We start from the raw sequence: 18,551 nt of genomic DNA, 5'->3' as shown, positions 1-18,551 counted from the left end.
AGACGTCATGTGGGCAGTGGGCGAGTGAAGCAGAGTGAGACATCCAGCGAAGCCGTGGCAGGCTTCCAGGCGAGTCTTGGTGCTATCGGGCGGTGCAGGCATGTGAGAATTCCAGCAGCTGGGGCCGGGCAGCAAAGGGCCTCGTGAGCCAAGGTTTGCTTGGAGGTGCTCAGCTGCGTCTGTTATCTGGAATGCCAGTGTCTCAGGCCACCATGGGGGTTGAGTCCGGGCTCGGTGGATATCGTGATAGGGCAGACCGGGATTCTTGGTGGCAGTCTCTTTTTGTTTGGGGAAGGCTTTTTTTCTTCGGCTTCCCCCCCAGCCTCGCTTAAACTTGTGAGAAGGGCGTCACGGACCAGGCCAAGAAGGATAGGAGAGGAGGCTCCCACTCGCAGCGGAGGAAACACAGAGCACGCGAAGCTGGGGACATGTTTGCTCATGGGCCTCGAGACAAGCAAGTCAGATGAGCAGATCCGACAGGACCAGACGGTGCAAAAGAAGATGACGAACAAAAAGGATGGTCGAGATAGCCATCCCAGGGCAAATCCCGCCGCGGTAGCTTGTTTCAATGTCCGTTTTTAGTTCAGTTTTGTGTATCAATCCACGGCCAAGTCTTTTAGTGAGCAGAGGCCACAATTAGGCGATTTGCTCAGAGGACGGCGAGAAAAGAGAAGAACGATGGCCTGGGCACTGAGACAAGAGGGTACACGAGAGAGATGGAGAGAAAGAAAGCGGAAGAGAGCGGCGAAACGCCCGTGTCACCCGCCGCAAAGATAGACGAGCACGACGGCGATGTCAGCGCGAGCGAGATCTGGCACCGGCAGTACAGCGTCTTTCTTGGTGCGCGAGAGCCAAGACGAGGAGCACGAGAAGCAATAGATCCATCCCCCTCCCCTCAAAGCAAGAAAAAAAAAGAAAAAAAAAAGACCCTTGGTACCTGGCACGACGCCCCAAGGCCCTGAAGGAAGCCCCGAGACACGCCAGAGGAATGCACAAAGGGAGCGCCTAGCCCCAACGAGAATCGCCTGCAAAGCCAGAGAGCTGGTGATATAAGATGCGGAACATTTCCTGTCTGCTGTAACTGCAATTGTTTTTTGTTTTTGCCTTGTCCTCCGTGGCTTCTCGCTTTGGTCTTGCGCTTCTGCACATCTCACGATCGGCTCTCGGCTCTCTTCTGTGGCTCGCTCTCCTTGGACACGGAACTTTTCTTTTTCTTTTTCTTTTTGTACTTATTTTCCGCGCATTGACTTGTTTCTCAAGCGTATCTAGCCAGCGTCTTCCGCGTCTCTCTGCTTTCTTTATTTCTTGCTGTCTGTTCTATCCTCTTCTCTCCGGGTCTCCATGATATTGCCCGCCACGACGTCTCCCTCTGCCTGCATCTTCTGCTTTATATGCTTCACACTTCTCCCCTGCACCAGTCCCTTCGTTGAGGCCCAGCATACGCCCTCCCGCCTTGATTCTCCTGCGTTTCAAGCCGCAGACAATTCTCCAGCTAAGCCTGGCTTTGCCGCCTCCAGCTGTATCCCAAACCAGGCGGCCACATACACACACTCGCCCTCTTTGTCTTGGTCTCCCTCTTTCAGTCTCTTCGCTAGAAACACACAGCCGCGCCATTGACGACGGCTCATAAGAGCACGCGCTCTGCCCCTTCTGTCTGTGTTTTCTTCTCTTTCCTCCTCTTCTAGTTCCTCTTGCCCGAGTTTCTGCTATCCTCTACTCCAATAGTTCGCCGTGCCTCTCCCCTTCGGCGCTTCCTTGTTCTTTGTCAACGTGCCGTGGCACATATCCTCGTCCCCTCCCCCCTTCCCGTAAGCCGCCCTCTCATCATGGACCCCTACGCCCGCGCCTCCGGCTCGCCCTCCTCTACAGCCTTCGGGTCTCACTCTCCCTCGCCGCACCCCCGCTCCGCCAGCCCCACCGTCCTCGCCAACATGCGCCGATTCCACGCACGGCCCTCTTCCAGTTCATCCCTCAGCAGCATATCCTCCAGCACAAGCTACAAGTCTGCCCCAGCCCAGCCCGAGCTTTCTCTCGACCCTGATTCGTCCGCCGGCATCTGCACCGCGCGCCCACGCCGCAGCGGCTCGCTGCTGGCCTCGCCCTTTGCACCGCCGCCGCCGCTGCCGGCCTCGTCTTTGCCTGCTGCTTCCGTCTCAATACGGCCGGCTGCTGCATCCAACGCTCTGGCGTCCGACTCAGACTCGGACGACGAGGAATACATCCGCTTCCCCAACGGCGCCTTTACCGATCCGCTGCCGGAAACCGACCATTACCCGCCGCAGCCATACCGCCCGTCTTCCTCCTCGCCCGGGCTCAGCCGCGCCTCTTCCACCAGCTCGGCCAGCTCGCCCGGTCGGAGCAGCGGCAGGTCAAGTTGCCTCCAAATACGGCACGACCACAGCCCCGTCTACGAGTCCGAGGTCGACGCCATCATGTCGTCGCCCGTGCAGCACGGCGCCACTGCCAAAGCCCGTAGCCGGAGGTATTCGGCCGGCAGCAAGTTCACCACCCGGACCAGCGAGTCTCAAAAATATTACTACGGCAGCGGCATTGCGTCGTCCATTTCGTCGGCGTCGGAATATCTCAGTAATTACGTCACAAACGAGGCGGTGAAGAAGGGAAGCAAATCACCAAAGAGAGTGCGCTTTAGTCTCCCCGTATGAGAGGATTTCTCTTCTTTGGCCTCTTTTCTGGCCTCTTTTTTTTTCTCTTTTCTCTTCATGTTTTCGCGCCTTATTTCTCGCATTTTTTCCTTCTTCGTTTTTATCATGCCGCTACGCTTTCTTTTTTATTTTCTCCACACACATTTTTTTTTTTTCCATTTTTGATTCGTTACTATTTTTCTTTTGCTCCTTTGCTTCTCCCCTCAGCCTTTGTTTTACTCAGCATTATCTAGCATCTGTTTTTTATTGTGATTTTCTTTTTCCCGGCGGCTTATCTTTGCGTTTGATATCTCTTGCGTTGTGTCTTTTATAGCCTTGTTTCTTATCTTCATTGAACACTGGCTCTTTGGTCTTTTACAATATATCGTGTGCTCATGCATCATTACTACAATTTTTCGTCAAGTTCATCCGTGAAGCCGTAATTACATAACCATAACTAAATGAATCATCTCCTAACTGGTAAAAAACGAAAGTTCCCTGGTATCAACAGAAAGACCAAAACGCACCGCCAAATAACGAAAAACGGGGATATCATCCATCCTGCTAACCCAACAAATACACCATCAACCCTCGACATGTCAAGGACACACTTTTGAAAAGCAACAGCTTTTTTCCCTTTGTGCCCTCACTCTTCCATTACCGTCGACAAGTAGTAAAATACCTTCCTGAGTCGTCTGCCCATGGCCTGCCTTGGGCCGTCAGTAACAACTGTCGGCCCACGTCCCGTTGCGTCAGTAATAACTGACCGGGAATCTGTTTCTTGCAGAGACTGCCTTGGCTTCACTTCGCCATCCATCTTCACTGCCCTCGCACCATCACCATCCCCAGCGGGTTTTATCTAAAAGAGCTCCACCTCCTGGTGCAGATTGCGCAACACCCACTGCGCCTCAACGCCGTTCTTGCACTGGAAACACCACTTTGTAATGTTACCAGCCGCATTGCCGTTTTGCGGAATATTGCCCACCACACCCTTCTCGTCCTTGACCTCTTCCCAGATGCCACAGACAACGCCGCGATTGCCCATGGGGGTAAAGCAGCCAGAGCCGAGCACCGCATCAATGATGGTGACGGGCTGGTCGCCACTGGACTTCTTCGGGATTGTCATAACAGTGACTCGTTTCTCTAGTCCGTGGTCCCGGCGCAGATCCATACGCTTGCCAGGGGGTGGCCGACTAATGGTTAGCATGCAGTTACCCCAGTCTTCCCACTTGCTTTGTGTCACAAGAAGATGCAGGCGGATGCGAATGGCATCCGTGTTGAGCGGTAGTCCCTTAGAAGTGCCCTGGGACGCCATGCTGAGACTGGGAGCTCGCAGGCCAGGCCCTCCTCTGCTCGAGTTCACTGAGTAAAGACTGCCCGGTGCACCTCCGGCCTGGTGATCGACAGATGACTTGGCCAGATTGAAGGAGAGGTTACCGCCCGTGAGACGGCGCAGGAACGACGACGTGGCGGACGCGTTGCTAGACGGGGTTGTGCTCACACCATCCTGGGACTGGCCCATGGCTTGGGACTGTGGTGGTGCGCGAGCCGCGGCGCGGTAAGAGTTGCGACGACCAAACCAGCTTTTGTTAGTCTTCTTCTCATCGCCATCGTTTGCGCCATCGTTGGCCCCAGCCATCATGGCGTACGGGTTCTGGCCAAACGATTTGATGCGCAGTTCGTCTTGCTTGCGGGTGTAACGCTCGTTCTTGAGACGTGCGTTGTGCACAACTGCGTACAGATCGTAGCATTCTGACGTGTTTTGGCAGCGGAACCGGAAATTGGCGCCGTGGCGGACAAAGATGGAGCCAGTGTCAAGCGTCTCGGCGCGCACTTCAAGATCGATAAAGGTGCTTTGTCGCAGTAGGATAAGCGGCGTGAGATCCAGTGCCACGAGGGGTTCGGCAACCTTAATATCCTCAACTCCCATGTGGTGGACTTCAAGGCTTCCTGCCTGGACAACAATCCAGCAGTTTTCAGCCTTGAGATCTTTCCAAATCGCCTTCTTGTCAGACCATTGGGACACCTTGGCAACAAACTTGGGAATTTGCACTTCCTCTTCGACTTCCTGTGCTTCCCCTTGTTCTTCGTCTTGATAGTCATCACGGGCCCCAACTTGCGACGCGCTGTGTGACGGTGTGATAGTATCATATGTCATGACCGAAGCTGTTGCGGCCCGCAGCGCGCGTTGTCCCTCTTCATCTCGAATGCTGATGCCAAGTTCCGTCTCAGGCATGTCAATACTGTCCATCTCATCACCTGATGATTCCGACGCTGTGTAGCTTTCATCTTCGCTTCCGGTTTGAGAACCCGAGCCGCTGTGCATACTTTCATCATATTCATCAGGATCTGAGTAAATCTCCTCGACCTCTCCCTCGCTTACGTCGGAAGCTTCAGAGGAAATCTCCGATGGAAGATACTCGTGCTTGAGGGGCGATGAACCCCGCCGTTCGATACCACGGCGCAAGGGCTCAGGTGGTGCTAATACTGGCGGTGTTGACTTGCTGAGCGTGCGATGAACAGGAGGTGCAGGCGGCTTATCATCGGATTGCTGTTCATTCTTGAGGGTGATATCAGAGCCAGAGCCAGAGCTGTCTGGTTCTGGCGAGGGTGATGAGTGGCCAGGCCTTTCTGACTGTGTGGGGTCGTTTTGGCCGGGGTTAGATGTGTTGGGACTGAGACCACGCCGGCTTTTAACCTTGACCACAATGTCTTTTCCAGGAGTTGATACCTCCGAGACACTGGAAATTTCAGTCGAAGCTTCCATGATGGTCGATAGCTGCGGTGGTGCAATCGGAGAGACCATGGCACTGGAGCCATTCGGGACCCGGCGTCGGTTGAATGCAGGGATTGGAGAAGGACTGAAAATAGCGATCCAGTCCTCGATCTGCAAGTCGTCTTCTGTACGCAGGTGTAACAGTTCGTACCATTCGTTGACGTCACTGGCTAGAGACTGAGCAAGCGGGCCACGAATCATGACCATGATTCCAAACTCATCTTGTCGTGCAGACACATAGTCCATGGTGATGGGCTCGAACAAGAGCCAGGCTTGCTTGTCGCCGTTGGTCTTACGTATCAGGAGATCGCCGGGGTCGCCATAGTTCCGCGGTCTGTCGCGATGCACAAGCTCCACTTCACACTCCAATCTTTGTCCATTCGAGTGCCATAACGTCAACGAGAAAACATCCTTTGCATTCACTTGGCGAAGAGGATCGATGTCGACGCCGGTCACCTTTTCCATAGTCTGTAGATTGAGACACTGAGAAGTGTCTGTCTCAGTAGCGTCCTTGTCTGTGATGCGGGCAATCTCTTCATTGTACCGACGGCGAGCTTTGTCCTGAAGATGCGTATAGCTTTCGAGCAGTGCCGTGGTAGTTGCAGAAGGTAAAGCCTTGGTGACACCCTGTTTTTTTGAGTTAGTAAACCATGAAAATTCGATGTACCACAAGGGAAATCAACTCACCTTCAAAAACTTAACCATCCGTTTCAATCTTTGCAGAGGCCTCTTGAGGAAATGTGCAACATCAACTCTTGAGCCATCAGCATCGACAAGGTCGCCCTCGTCGTTACGTGGCATAGCATCCAGGAGTGAGTCTGCGTCATCCAAAGTGTCAATCAAAGGAGCCAAATTGACAACAATATCATGGAACCCTAAGCGCCATGCGTCAAGGTACAAATCATAGATCGGCTGCACCCGTTCTAGCCAAGCAAAAAGCTGATAAATATCAGTCAACGGTGCCTTTTTATGAGAGTTTCGGAGTTTCTCCAAGCAAACACCCATGTCAACTACGGACTTCGAGAAACTATCTTCCTTGACCGAAGGGTCGCCAAACAAGGGGGTTTTACCGTCCCAGTGGAGAACTTCTTTGAGCAAGACAGGGACAACACCGTCTACTAAGCACTTAAGCTCACAAACATATGTTGCTTCTTCTGTAGCGAAATCTCTCAGCAGAGCCGCGATAGAATCCTGATTTGACTCAGAGTTACGGCTCCCCTTGATAGTGCTCTGTGACCCGGACCGCCTGGACGTACGAGATCGTGTGCTAGTCCGATGAGACATGACATCCTCACCATCAGGAATGGATAGGACTGAGACAAGATCTGAGTGTTTGGTGAGTTTGCGTTTAACCCCGCCGCCGCTATTTGACCTATGGCTGCGCTGGCTGTGATGTCGGTGGGCCGAGTTCTTGCGTGAGGCCTTGCTGGCCTTGCGGGTCAATACTTCCTTGCCAGAAACATAGCTTGAGCTACGGTTGATGGTGTCAGGGCCCGAGAGAAAACTTGGGTTCCGACTTAACGGCTCTTGTCTAGATGCAAAACTTGAATCCTTGTCGCTGCTCTCAGCCCTGGACCCGTTGCTGTGAGTGCGATTGGCAGTAGTGGCCACGGACAAAACGCTGGGTTTCCGGTCGACTTTTTCATTGCTAGACATGTAGCTAAATTGCCGATGTACTGCACCATCTCGTTCAGATTTCGACTGCTCATTGCCAACGCTACTAGCCTGAGTCAGATTCGTTTGAACGGGAGTAGCATCAGAAAGGTCTGTCGTCTGGCTAGAATCTGCATCGACTTGTGCATGATCATCTAGAGTGACGATTGAGGGAATGTTGTCGCTGTCCTGGGGTGCACGTCGCCGCAGAGGCGCGGGTGTCATGTCGGAGTCGGTGATGATGCTATCTGCATATCCAGTGCCATAGGGGAGTCTGGATTCATACGAGAAGCTGGACTCTGTAGGGCTTAGGCCGCGTCGCAATTTCGGATCCCATTCTTCACCAGCCGACTCTTCATCGGGAGTTAGTTCAATCTCATAAGCCCGTTCCTCTTGGCTCTCGTAGGTCGTTGGGGGCAAATTGTGACCGACAGACTCTCCTCGGAAAACATCGCGAAGGGCATCTTTAAGTGGCTTTTTAGACGTTTGGGATTTGGGGGGAATCTTGGGCCGGCCGGTAGGCTTGCGCTGAAGGCCACTAGAGGTGCTGGACTTGTTTTCTTTTTGTGTGGGTGACTTGTTGTTGTAGGTAATGGAGGATGGTGATAGGGCAGGGTGAGCCTTCGTATCTTTGGGGGCTGCATCAGGGGTAGAAGAATGAGGAGTGTTGACCTTTTCTGGTGTTTGTTTCTTGGGAGTCTTTTCCTGTTCCTTTTCTTTTTCATTCTCATCCGCCTTGTCGCTTGGTTTTTCTTTCTCAACCACCTTTGACTTTGGTATGGGAGTCTTTGGCTCAACCACGGCCTTTTCAACATCAGACTCGCCTTTCCCAATGTGATGATATTCAGCAGATGACTTTCGGATTTGGGATTCATGCGCCCACTCTTTTTCTATGGCCTTCTTAATTGGCAGTTTGCCACCCTCGTTGTCAACTCTGGGCTCGACAGTGTTGTTGAGCCAATTTTCGATGCGGACTGGCCCAGGTTGTTTAGGAGGCGCGGGTTTCGACGATTCGTGAACTTCATGGAGAATCTTTTTCCCTTCGCTGACCATTTTCTTGAAAACATTGGGGACGTCGCGGAAGATGGGAGGTTTAGCTGGAGGGGGTTGAGTTTGTCGAGGCTTGGCCTTGCGCGCCTCGTCGGAAAACGGAAGGTCGAGTACACTGAAGGCAGAGTTGCCAACGGGAATTTCACTCAGACCATCATCATCTTGGCTGAAGCTAGAGCCCGTGGAGAATGAGCAAGTACGCACAGATCTGATAGCCGGCGGTCCCAATGACCTGGTTCTACGACGGCCAGATTTGGACTTGGTCGACTTTCTAGATACTCGCGGGTTGCTTTTGTCTGCGTTGGGGGCCTTCTCCCGAACTGGAAGCTTGGCGGTGATGGCAGGGGTCTTGGTATTAAGCGGCTTGGGCTTCTTAGACTTAGATGATTTTCTCAAGCTTTCCTGCGACTGCTTATGGTCATTCCGATTCAAGGAGGACGTGCCAAGCATTGAGGAAAGCGCATCTTCGGCTTCTTGCAAAGACGGTATTGGAGCATCATTGTCTACAGGATCCGTCACAGGGCGTATCCGGATGCCGTCGTCATCAATATCTGAGCCCCGAACTCTAATCCCGTCATCATCAGCAAGCGATCGCGGTGCGCGAATACTGACGTCAGGTTCAGAAGGTGTGACACGAATACCATCGCCAGGCTCTGAGGCCGTTACTCTAATTCCGTCGTCTCCCATAGGTTCGGAGGGACTGACTCTGATTCCATCATCTCCAAACGGCTCTGAAGGCGTAACCCTAATTCCATCATACTCATCGTGTACCTGATTTGGAATATCAGAGCCACGGACTCGGATACCGTCATCATCTGGAACAGAAACTGCCGAAGGAGCCGGTGTTTTCTTCAGACTCATGCGCAGCGGCTTCACGTGTACTGATGAATCGTCGAACACTGGTGATCCCGGTGGTTGCGATTTTTGATCATCTTCTTCTTCCTCATCCTCACTAGCGCTTGAGCCAGATTCAGAGTCTGTTTCAGTAGATTCTTCCGACTCCTCATCCTTGTTTATTGCATTGGGCACCGACTGAGAGTGTTTATGGTTTCGATAGAGCGGTGGTGATGTTGGCGATAACGGTGGACTTTCGCGAGAACTATTTGGGATTTGAACATTGTCCACCCAGTCTCGAACCTTCATGACAGCAGGCGGATTCATAGTTTTGTGAGTAAAGTCCTTGGGAATGCGCTGTGTGGTGTTTGGTGACCTTCGGCGGTGAGAGGGCTTCTTCTTAAGCTTAATCTTCATCCAGTGATCATCACTGACGACACGCTTTTTAGGCGCCTGATTAATTTTTGACGGCAAACTTCGCGATCCATGATTCAAGTCGGGAATTCGTTGTTTCTTTGGCGTAACAACGCGTTTCGCATTTGTAGTAGTGTATTTTTGAACAGAAGGGCGCTTCGGGGTTATTGCGTTCTTCTTTTGTGATCTTATCCGGATACGGTCTTCTTCGGTGACGCTGTGGTCGTCGGATTCAAAGGCTATGTCGCCTGGCTCAGAAGGTGTAGCTTGCGGATCACCGGCTGCCATTGCGGCCGCATTGTTTTTTTGCCACTTTTTTACTCGATCACGGACTCCGCCTGGCGGCTGCACCTTGCGCACAGCTTCAGCGCGCATCTCTTGTCGTAATTCGGCCTTGATCGCGTCCATGCTTTCACGGCGGGCCTTGAGGGCTGCTCGCCGGGCTGGGCTTGGTCTGCCGAGAAAGAAATCGGTCAACAGACTCGGTGGCAATGTATCGATGCGTCGTACAGGGGTCCGGCCACGACTCCCACCAGCAGCGGCTGGCGCACTTTTGGGCGTTACATTGGTCTTGGAGGTGACCTTTTTGGGAGTCGTCGGGTCATGGACTTTGTCGGTGCTTGCGTTTGGGGTGGAGGACTCCATGGTCACGAAGCGCGCTCTATGGTGGTGATGACGAATGTTAGTACAGTTTGGCATAGGCTGATGTGGTGATGGGAGATATCCCATCTTTAGATGCTGGGGCGGGCCACAATAGGGAGCCGCCGAAGGGGGAAATTCGAAGCGTATCAACAACCTGGCCTTCTAGACTTTGCATGCCTCGGCAGCAGATCTCGAGCCGAGTAAGACACCTTGATAAATGCCACCCAGAGTCACAGTCTATGTGCAGCAGCAGTAGCCGTAGCAGCTGGCTGGTGGACCGGTACCACAACAGCTAGATTTTCTCTCGCCAGACCAACCAAAAAGCGCCGATTGTAGCCACGGCGCATCAGCTATAAGGGTTATTTCCTGGCAGTGATGGACGTTACAACTTACCAAATGATTTCAAGCATTCATCCTCTCCTGGTAAGATTTTGACAGCGCAGTCCAGCGGTGGACTTCGCCGTAGCGGAGAAGGCAAGGGCTCTAGATCTCGCCTTTGTCACTGGTGTGTTGTTGTGGACTGTTTAGCGCTGTTGTGATCAGTTTGCTGGTCGCAATAAGCGTGCCGCTCCGGTGTGCTCCCAGAAACCAAAAGCGAGGCCGAATGAAGGAAAAATCGGCGATGCAAACGAACGAGGGTTTGGGTTACTCAGTCGCCAGAACGCACAAAATCCAGAGTAGCCGTCCCAAAGGCGGGTTTGAGTTTGCGCGGGAAGGACTTGCTCGAGATTTGGAAGTTGCCTGGCTTCTGGGTTGGTGGGAGACGGGTCGGGGAAGAAAGTGCTGGAAGCGGCAGGTGTCGAGCAGTTGCCGTGTGTAGATGAGATGAGAAATGCAAAACGACGTATGGGTGAGCCGGAATTTAGAATTTCATTCGTGCATGTCTGTATGATGTTCGTGGAGGTGTGAGCGTGGGCGTCTTAGCTGATGCAACTAACTATAGTAACCAAGAAAGGTTGTTTTGTTTTCGCAGGTAGCCGACTACACCAGATAGTATACAGGCGCTAGATAGATTGGTCGGCCCCAACAACAACGGGAAAGGAGGAAAGAAACAGGGAAGGGACGAACAGGTTGAACTAAGCAACTGCCAGAGTGGAAAGCGAGCGATATGCACAAGAGCGACGGGCAAGTCCTAAAATTGCGGAAATAAAAAAAAAAAAAAAAAAAAAGACCCAGAAAAGGAGTTGGACTTGGGATCATGAGCACAGCGTCGGCCGGAGCAAAAGCAAAATCAAAAGCAAATACAAATGCCGTTATGCAGTTGGCGGATTTGTTGTGAAGCTGTCTGTCTGTCTTATGCAGAGCTTTTACCGCCTTCAGTCTCTTGCGTTGCGTTGCGTTGCGTGGCGGGCTGGAGGGGTGCTTGTAAGGAAGGACTGATTATGCCGGGCTGGTAGTGAGTGTTCTGGGTTTTGGGCCATGGCCTATGGGCTATCGGCTCTGGGTTATGGGAGACGACTTTGGACTGGCTCGCTTGCATCCTGCGACGAAGGGGCAACATGAACAGTGCAGCCAGCCAGTCGGCCCTTGCACAAGCTAATATCAGAGAGTGATTGGGCTACCATGCGCCTAGTCACACAACACACAACCGCGGTGGCCCCTACAGCAAGTAGCGTGTCTAGCTTATGTTTGGCGTGGCCGGCGAGAAGGTGGACTATCCCGGATCGCAAAGGGCAATCCCATCTATCCACGCGCTCTCGAGAAATCGACGCTTGCTGCATGCTCAGCGCCCATCAATTTCACAAGCCTATTTACCCTTTGCCCTTCCCCTCCCTTCATCAAAGCTGCAGCCAGGAAAGTAAACAAGACAACTCATACTTAATTGATTATGCCGTGCTTAAGCAGCCAATCAGAAACCCAAAAGCCGAGGCGTTGCAGGGATATCCATGCCGACTCCCGTTGCTATGGACCTTAACAAGCAGCAGCCAGGAATACGTGGTGATCTGTTAGCGGCTGCTTCTCAAGGGGCAACGGGAATACCGATTCCTTTCTGCATCGTTTGTTTATCGAGAAAGTGTGCCATGGTCCCCTCCTGTTTGGCTGCCTCGCCCCGCGATGCCAGTCTTTGTGTATGTACATACGTACACGGGGGCTTGTTTCTTTTACATCGTTTTCTGCATAGTCTACGACAAGTGAGAGAGGTGTATGTGCAGATATCAGGCTAACTGTAGTGCGGAATCCCACTCGGATTTACTCCAAAGACTTCAGCACAAACAAAGACGGCATCTACATCCCACGGTGACCATGCCGAATGCTTCTTCCCTGTAGACATATCTTGGACGATACCAATGGGGTTATGTTCACTAGGGTTAAGATCTGCCCAAAGCATCCGACGGAGGGTGGATGATTTACGGATGCCGTCCCAAAGGAGCCACCCTAGGCCCCGACTACTAACGTCCTTTTGTGATTGTTAGCCCCCCCTGGGCGGAAAGGTTTGGCGCCCATAAGCGCCAACAAATAGCCCCAAGTTTTCCATGTTTTAGATATACTTGTCGGGACGGCTTACCCTTTCCTCATCTCAACATGACGGCATTGTGCAACGTGAGGTCTGCTTTCTCTCCACTCTGAGAGATGACTTCATCAGCCAAATGCTGCGCTATCACCACGACCACTGCCTCCTCGTTACCGCTAGGAAAATATCCACTTTAGAGTACATATGCCATGATTTTGAAGAATGAGTGCTAGCAAACGCTCAAAAATACTTTTGGCTAGCTGATCAAAACTTCACACCAATAGCATCACTGCCAAACTTGGCAGATGTCAAATACTAGGGCCAGTTGTTAGAACAAACTGGGGCATGTGCACCATAAACTTCAAATATCTGGCTTCAATATCCCTTAAGTGGGAATGGTGGATTACTAGTAGAAAGGCCATTTGAGCTACTTTCTATAAAACAATATAAGCTAAAACTTCTGACTACGTCTCCAGGACTGTGGCTATCCTAGCAGAAGGAACAAGCAAGAGATGTCGCTGGCGTTCGACCAACATCTTGAGCAGGAGACCTACCTGCTGAGCCTTTGAAGGGAGTGAATGTTTACTAGACAAAATAATACATTGCAATCTATCAAGAAGTAGTCAGACGGCATCGTCGGCTAACTATACGAACACCATGCGCTAGTCCATGTGAGATGCTAGGCTTGGATATACGTCGTCAAAGAAGAACCATTTAGAGTGTCCGAAGAAAACGAGTTCAACAGATTCTCGCAGTTATTGCGAGATAGATGGTACTCATGGTTGCGTCTTCAGGATGAAGAGGCAAATAATCACAAAGGGCAAAATACGAAAAAGAGCGAATGTGCGCGGAATGAAAATCAATTCGAAAAACACCCAAACCCATAATAGAAATGAACCCAATCGCCCAGCCAGTGGAAAGTCAAACAACCAGAAACGCCATCAATGTCAACCTCCAACTCTAAGTGTGCCTGCTTCACTCAGAGTCTGCCGTTCCAGTCCATATCAATGACATCCAAGAGCATATCAAGAAGTACATCTTGATTTTGCCAGGAGCCACAATGACAAGAAAGGTTTCAGGCGTATTTCATCACTGTGAGAGGCACACAAAGGAAAAAGAAATAAAGAAAACAGGGGGGTTGGGCGGAACCGTCTGGGCCAGAAACACCACAACCAGATGTGTTGTGTTAGTAGAAATTTCTCACCAATGAAACGAATAGAAAGAGGGGAGGCCTAGGTGCCTATCAGTATGAGTTGCGAACTACCGGGTCAACATAGGTGTGATATTCTTCTGAGCAGAAGGAAGAGGTGATCTTTCGAGCACCAACCTCCACGCTAAAATAGGCGGCGCGAGCCGCCATATCTGACAGAAAAAAACCGGGACAGACAGCGGGAGCCATCACGTCCGACACTAAGAGAGACGGGGTTAGCCATCAAATCCGAAGGGGGATGAGCTGGTCATGAAAAACGGGAGAGACAATGGGAATCATCAACCCCCACAAGGGGCTCATGAGGCTCATGGCATCAGGAGGATATCGCGGCTAGTTGGTGGTGATTCCAACCGTACTGAAGAAGCAGGGCCTAAAAAAGACAAAAGGTAAGACGGGACAGGGGTAACTTAGCTCTGGAGTATAAAGACAAGTAGTGTCGTAGACGATATCTGCTTGGATGAGAGTTGCTAGCTGAACGACCAATGGTTGGAATGTACAGGGAGTAGGAGTAACTTAACTCTGTAATACCGGCCACAATGAGTGGCAGCACGTATGGGGAAAAGGGGGTGAAGTCGAGTCGTGATTCTGAAGGTGAAGCTCATATCTAAACAGGGCCATGAGGTTTAGCAGCAATTTGATTCTTTGCAGCACGCCAAGAGGATCGGAGTCCCTCCCGGCGGCGGCAAGAGGCGATTTTGGCAGCAGCCGCTTTAGCCGCACGGGCAGCTTCGGCGGCGCGGGTTGAGGATCTCAAGCCCTCGCGGGGTGCGTGAACAGGCTCTTGGGAGGTCTTCGTAGCAGCAGGTGCTTCTGAAGTGCAAGCAACCTGTTCGGACATGGAAACTCCAGTGACAGAGGGTCCCACGACATTTCCAGTGGATTGAGCGTTGTTGGAAGATTCACAAGTCTCAACAGTAGCTGAAACTGAGCTGTGAGTCGGAGCCACAACTGGAGAAAAGTCAAAAGCCATTGCCGAAGGAGGAAGAACCATTGGAGACAGATCAAGATCCATTTCCAAAGAAGGAACAGCCAGTGGGGAAGAATCAAGGGCCATAGGAGAAGGAGGAAGAAGGGTGGGAGAAGTAACAAGAACCATTGGCGAAGGAGGAAGAGCCATTCGTGGAGAAGGAGGAACAACTGAAGAAGAAGCGGGAACGATTGGGGAAGACGGAGCAATAACCGGAGAAGATAGAGCGACGACCGAGGCAGCCCGAGCCCAAGAACCAAGACGAATTGGCAGAGCTTCGCTCAGGAACCAGGCATCAAGTTCAGTCATGACCACGGAACCAGACAGAGGAGTTGCCTTGGCAGACTTGGGGCGGCCAGGCTCAGACTCCGAGAATTCCTGGAAGCTTCTCATAGCCTCGTAGTTGTCACGAGGAACATAGCCGTAGCCCTCGTGGAACCACGGCTGCTGCTCCACGGGGGTGCGAGTCTCCATAGCCTCGTCAAGCTCCTCGAGGCTTCTAGGAAAGACGGAGTCAGGGTAGACAGTTTTCAGGGTGCATTCGGCGTTTCCCTCTTCCTCACGCGAAGGAATAGTGATGACCTCGAAACCTCCAAAGCGGACTTCCCGAGTGTCATAGCCGTAAGAGCGCTTGCAGCGGAAAGCAGACTTGGGCTTGGATAGCGAGTCCTCGAGAGGGTCCTCGATGGCAGCGGCAGTTGTCTTGTGTCTGACGCGGCGAGCCAGGCAGGCTCCACGTCTAGCACGGCGGCGCTGGTAACCACGGACGGACTTCTCCAGGACTTCTTGGTGTGAAAGCATCAGCTCATCACAAATGGTGGCACCCACTACGCTCTTGCTCTTGACTGCCGCCAAGGGGCGCAGGGGTCTGATCTGGCGTCTCCACGGAGCCTTTTCAAGACGAAAGTTGCGGTGGGCGGCTCTGACAGCGGCATCGCGGGCAGCCTTGCGAAGAATAGCCTTGTTTCTGTGGATCTCGTCCATGTAGGGCCGCAGGGCTATTTCGTGCAGCAAGTTTGCCACGCGCTGGCGGACTTCCTCTTCGTCAAATCCGCCATTGTCAAACTTGGGACGAGTGAAGGCGAGAACGATGCGAAGGTAGGGACGCATCGTCTCAAAAGAGGGGACGACGGAACGGCCAAGCCTCTTAAGCTTGGCACGTACCGCCGCCGCCGAGTTGTACAGGGATTGCAGGCCTGGAATCATTGTGGATGGATGTTTGAATGGAAAGCAGTGAAGTGTTTGGATGGTTTGGAGTGTTTGGATGTTTTGGCTTGGAAGCAGATGGTGAGCAGTGTGGTAGTCCGATGAACTGGAGATTTAAGAGGGAAAGAAGTTTGGAAAGAAGACAGGAGACTGCCTGCCTATTTATGCGTTTTGAAGGGCAGTTGCCGCTTACCTAACTTCCTCTGGTCCTCCACCCCGGAATACATGAACGCGTAAGTGCGGCTGCGTAGACTGCGAAGTCCCGAGGCGGCCGGTGTTTTGTTTACATCGTTCTCTCCGTTTCATTGGCCAGCGACCACCTACCCCGCTTCTCTGCCATCAGTTTGGGCAGTTGCTCTGGTGTGTGGAAGGCGTCATCACGCCATCGTGAGCAGTTGCTACGTGGAGGTCTAGCCCTTGTGTCAGATAGCCAGCCTCCGACTTCCCAGTCTCCCCGATGCGCTGCGCCGGCTCACACCGGGTGTACCCATATACCCACTAAATCTCCGGTAGCCAGTAGCCTGGCACCCGAGTTGCTGTCTCTTTAGAGGTGCCGGTAGTTGCTTGGTTGACATTCAGTTTACACACACACCCAGAAGGTCTCCATCGATATTGGGTTCCTTCCCCCCGTGAGATCCTGCTACAAAAGGACCGCGCCACCCGAGTCTCTGAGGCCATTTCTGGAAGAGCCACTCACATGTCGTCATCTCGGTCCGGTATTGCTCTCGAATCCAGCCGGCTACTGTCGGGAAGATGGTCGCGCCATCATGCTCTTCACACATGGATTCACAACAAAAGTTCCCTCGGCAAGTATGAACATTGGAAAGATACAGACTCTCTTGTTACCTCGTTCCTAAGGCGTGGATTCGCCTTCATCATCCGGGTACATCCGCTGTTTACTCTTTGCTTTTAGGGTTGCGATATCCTGATCCGAAAGTATCCAAGTGTCGCGCGTTCTCGTGACCCCAAAACAACCCGTCAAGACGCGTATCTCCCTCAAAGCTTTATTTGGGGTCGTTCCCAATCCGGTCTCTAGACCACGACAAAAGAGATGTTGCCAAGTGGCTCTACATGTCGAAAAGTAATAAAAGTCGTATTGAACGTTTCCCGCGCAACTGTTGTGCTTGACACAACGTCGTTGCCTTAAATGTTACACAGATATTACCAAGGGAGACTAACTTGTTAGTGCTTTCCATGCCACGATTCAAATAAGGTTTGTATGTGTGTGGTAGCTATGTGACATCAGTGTGGGGTGCGACCCACACAAATGTCAGCTTTTCTCAGATACAATACTATAGTTCGCTTCAATAGGGTTAAAAGGCCGCAAAACCCTTGTCTATATTTCCGGTGCCTCATTGAAACGGCATCACATGCCGCCATTATAATATCCACCCATTATGGCTGATAGCTACTCAAAACAACGATGAAATCGAATCAGGATTTTGATTTTGAGAGGTCGATCATCCCCGCTCCTTGCCACCGGTCATCACTCGTTCAGATAAGATCGCCATAGTCAGATCGTAAGGCCGCGGCCAACATGCCAGAACCACACTGCTGTATGACATATCGTTAGAAGGACTATTTGTGGCATGCAACGGGGACTTGCAGGCAGCTTCGTGCAGAAACTCTAGCATACCAGTGTCGCCAGTTGGCTCGGCCTAAACTACCCAATGTTTATAGACATGCTGGGCCTTGGCCGAGTCAATATCCCCGACGAGGATGACTAGTCTAGAATCCATTATTACCTCAGGGAGGAGAGACTCACCATTATATATCGAGTTGCTATGGGGCTTCAGGAAGGAATGCCGGGTCGACTGTGGTACAGACAGAAAACATGTAATCAACACGATGCACTTATTCTTGTGGCTGTTGCTATTAAACAAAGAAGACCAAAGTCATCGCCAGTCCACCGAAGAATAACCTAAGCACCAGGAGACGAAATCTTCATACAGTTAATGATAGAGATTTCTGTCTCAAATTATAAATATAGGAGACAACTATAACATGAACACCCTTCAAGTCCGACAATGAAGACATTGATTCACTACGTAGTTTTCGCCATCTAACCATACAACTAACCACGTCTAGTTACTTACATAGGTGTCTTTTGTTATGCATACAGAATTGTATACACACTGTGGGCTGCTCTCTGGAGCATTCAAAGTTCCATGTCACTTATCTACGCCCTCTTACAAGAACGCTCAATGCGCACTACTTACCGTCTAGCTTCTTCTAAGAATCGGACAGCAAACGAAGTCCCCACCGCATTCTCCATCGTAGTTCAATGACATGGAGCCACTCTGGACTTTATGTTTAAATGAAGTGCGGTTCTAGTGACTGTCGTCATTAGAACAACCAGCTACAGCTGTAAAAGCCATCAACCGGACCGTCTAGCGCCCTTCCCTTCGCCCCTCCCCCTATTGTGTCGCTAAATCTCACCGGCTACATCTCGTAAATCCGTCACGCCTGTACCCTCAAAACCATCGAATCGAATGCGAAGCATGTAGGCTCATTGTGCATACCAAATAGCTGCCTAACTTGGTGCAGCCTCAAGTGGCCATGCAAGTCTCACATGAGGCTAAACTCATGAGTCCCTGAAATCTCATCGTCGGTGCGAACAACTGCATCGTCTATTTTTAGAACGACAGGGATCATTGGAGCCACAGGGCTACAATGATCGCTTAACACTTGCAGGGTAGTAACCC

General features: G+C 51.7%; 3 protein-coding genes across 3 annotated transcripts; 1 reads left to right on the top strand and 2 right to left on the bottom strand.

The window, feature by feature from the left end:
* Positions 1-1,826: 1,826 nt before the first annotated feature.
* BROUX77_006012 (uncharacterized protein) lies at positions 1,827-2,663 on the top strand (the record flags this gene model as incomplete). The annotated part of the gene is made up of 1 exon (XM_073750950.1): positions 1,827-2,663. One exon carries the CDS (start codon positions 1,827-1,829, stop codon positions 2,661-2,663), a length of 837 nt encoding a protein of 278 aa, XP_073603882.1.
* Positions 2,664-3,501: 838 nt separating this feature from the next.
* Positions 3,502-10,014, bottom strand: BROUX77_006011 (uncharacterized protein; the record flags this gene model as incomplete). Its single annotated transcript, XM_073750949.1, has 2 exons — positions 3,502-6,045; positions 6,106-10,014. The coding sequence occupies 2 exons, from the start codon at positions 10,012-10,014 to the stop codon at positions 3,502-3,504; spliced, it is 6,453 nt and encodes a 2,150-aa protein (XP_073603881.1).
* Positions 10,015-14,277: 4,263 nt separating this feature from the next.
* BROUX77_006010 (uncharacterized protein) lies at positions 14,278-15,846 on the bottom strand (the record flags this gene model as incomplete). The annotated part of the gene is made up of 1 exon (XM_073750948.1): positions 14,278-15,846. One exon carries the CDS (start codon positions 15,844-15,846, stop codon positions 14,278-14,280), a length of 1,569 nt encoding a protein of 522 aa, XP_073603880.1.
* Between the last annotated feature and the right edge of the window lie 2,705 nt (positions 15,847-18,551).

The sequence above is a fragment of the Berkeleyomyces rouxiae genome (genome assembly GCF_048999995.1).
Source record: "Berkeleyomyces rouxiae strain 22BRR77 chromosome Unknown BrBRR77_ptg000007l, whole genome shotgun sequence".
Lineage (NCBI taxonomy): Eukaryota > Fungi > Ascomycota > Sordariomycetes > Microascales > Ceratocystidaceae > Berkeleyomyces > Berkeleyomyces rouxiae.
Note: the sequence above shows the minus strand (reverse complement) of the source record. Positions and strands in the feature narration are given on the sequence as shown.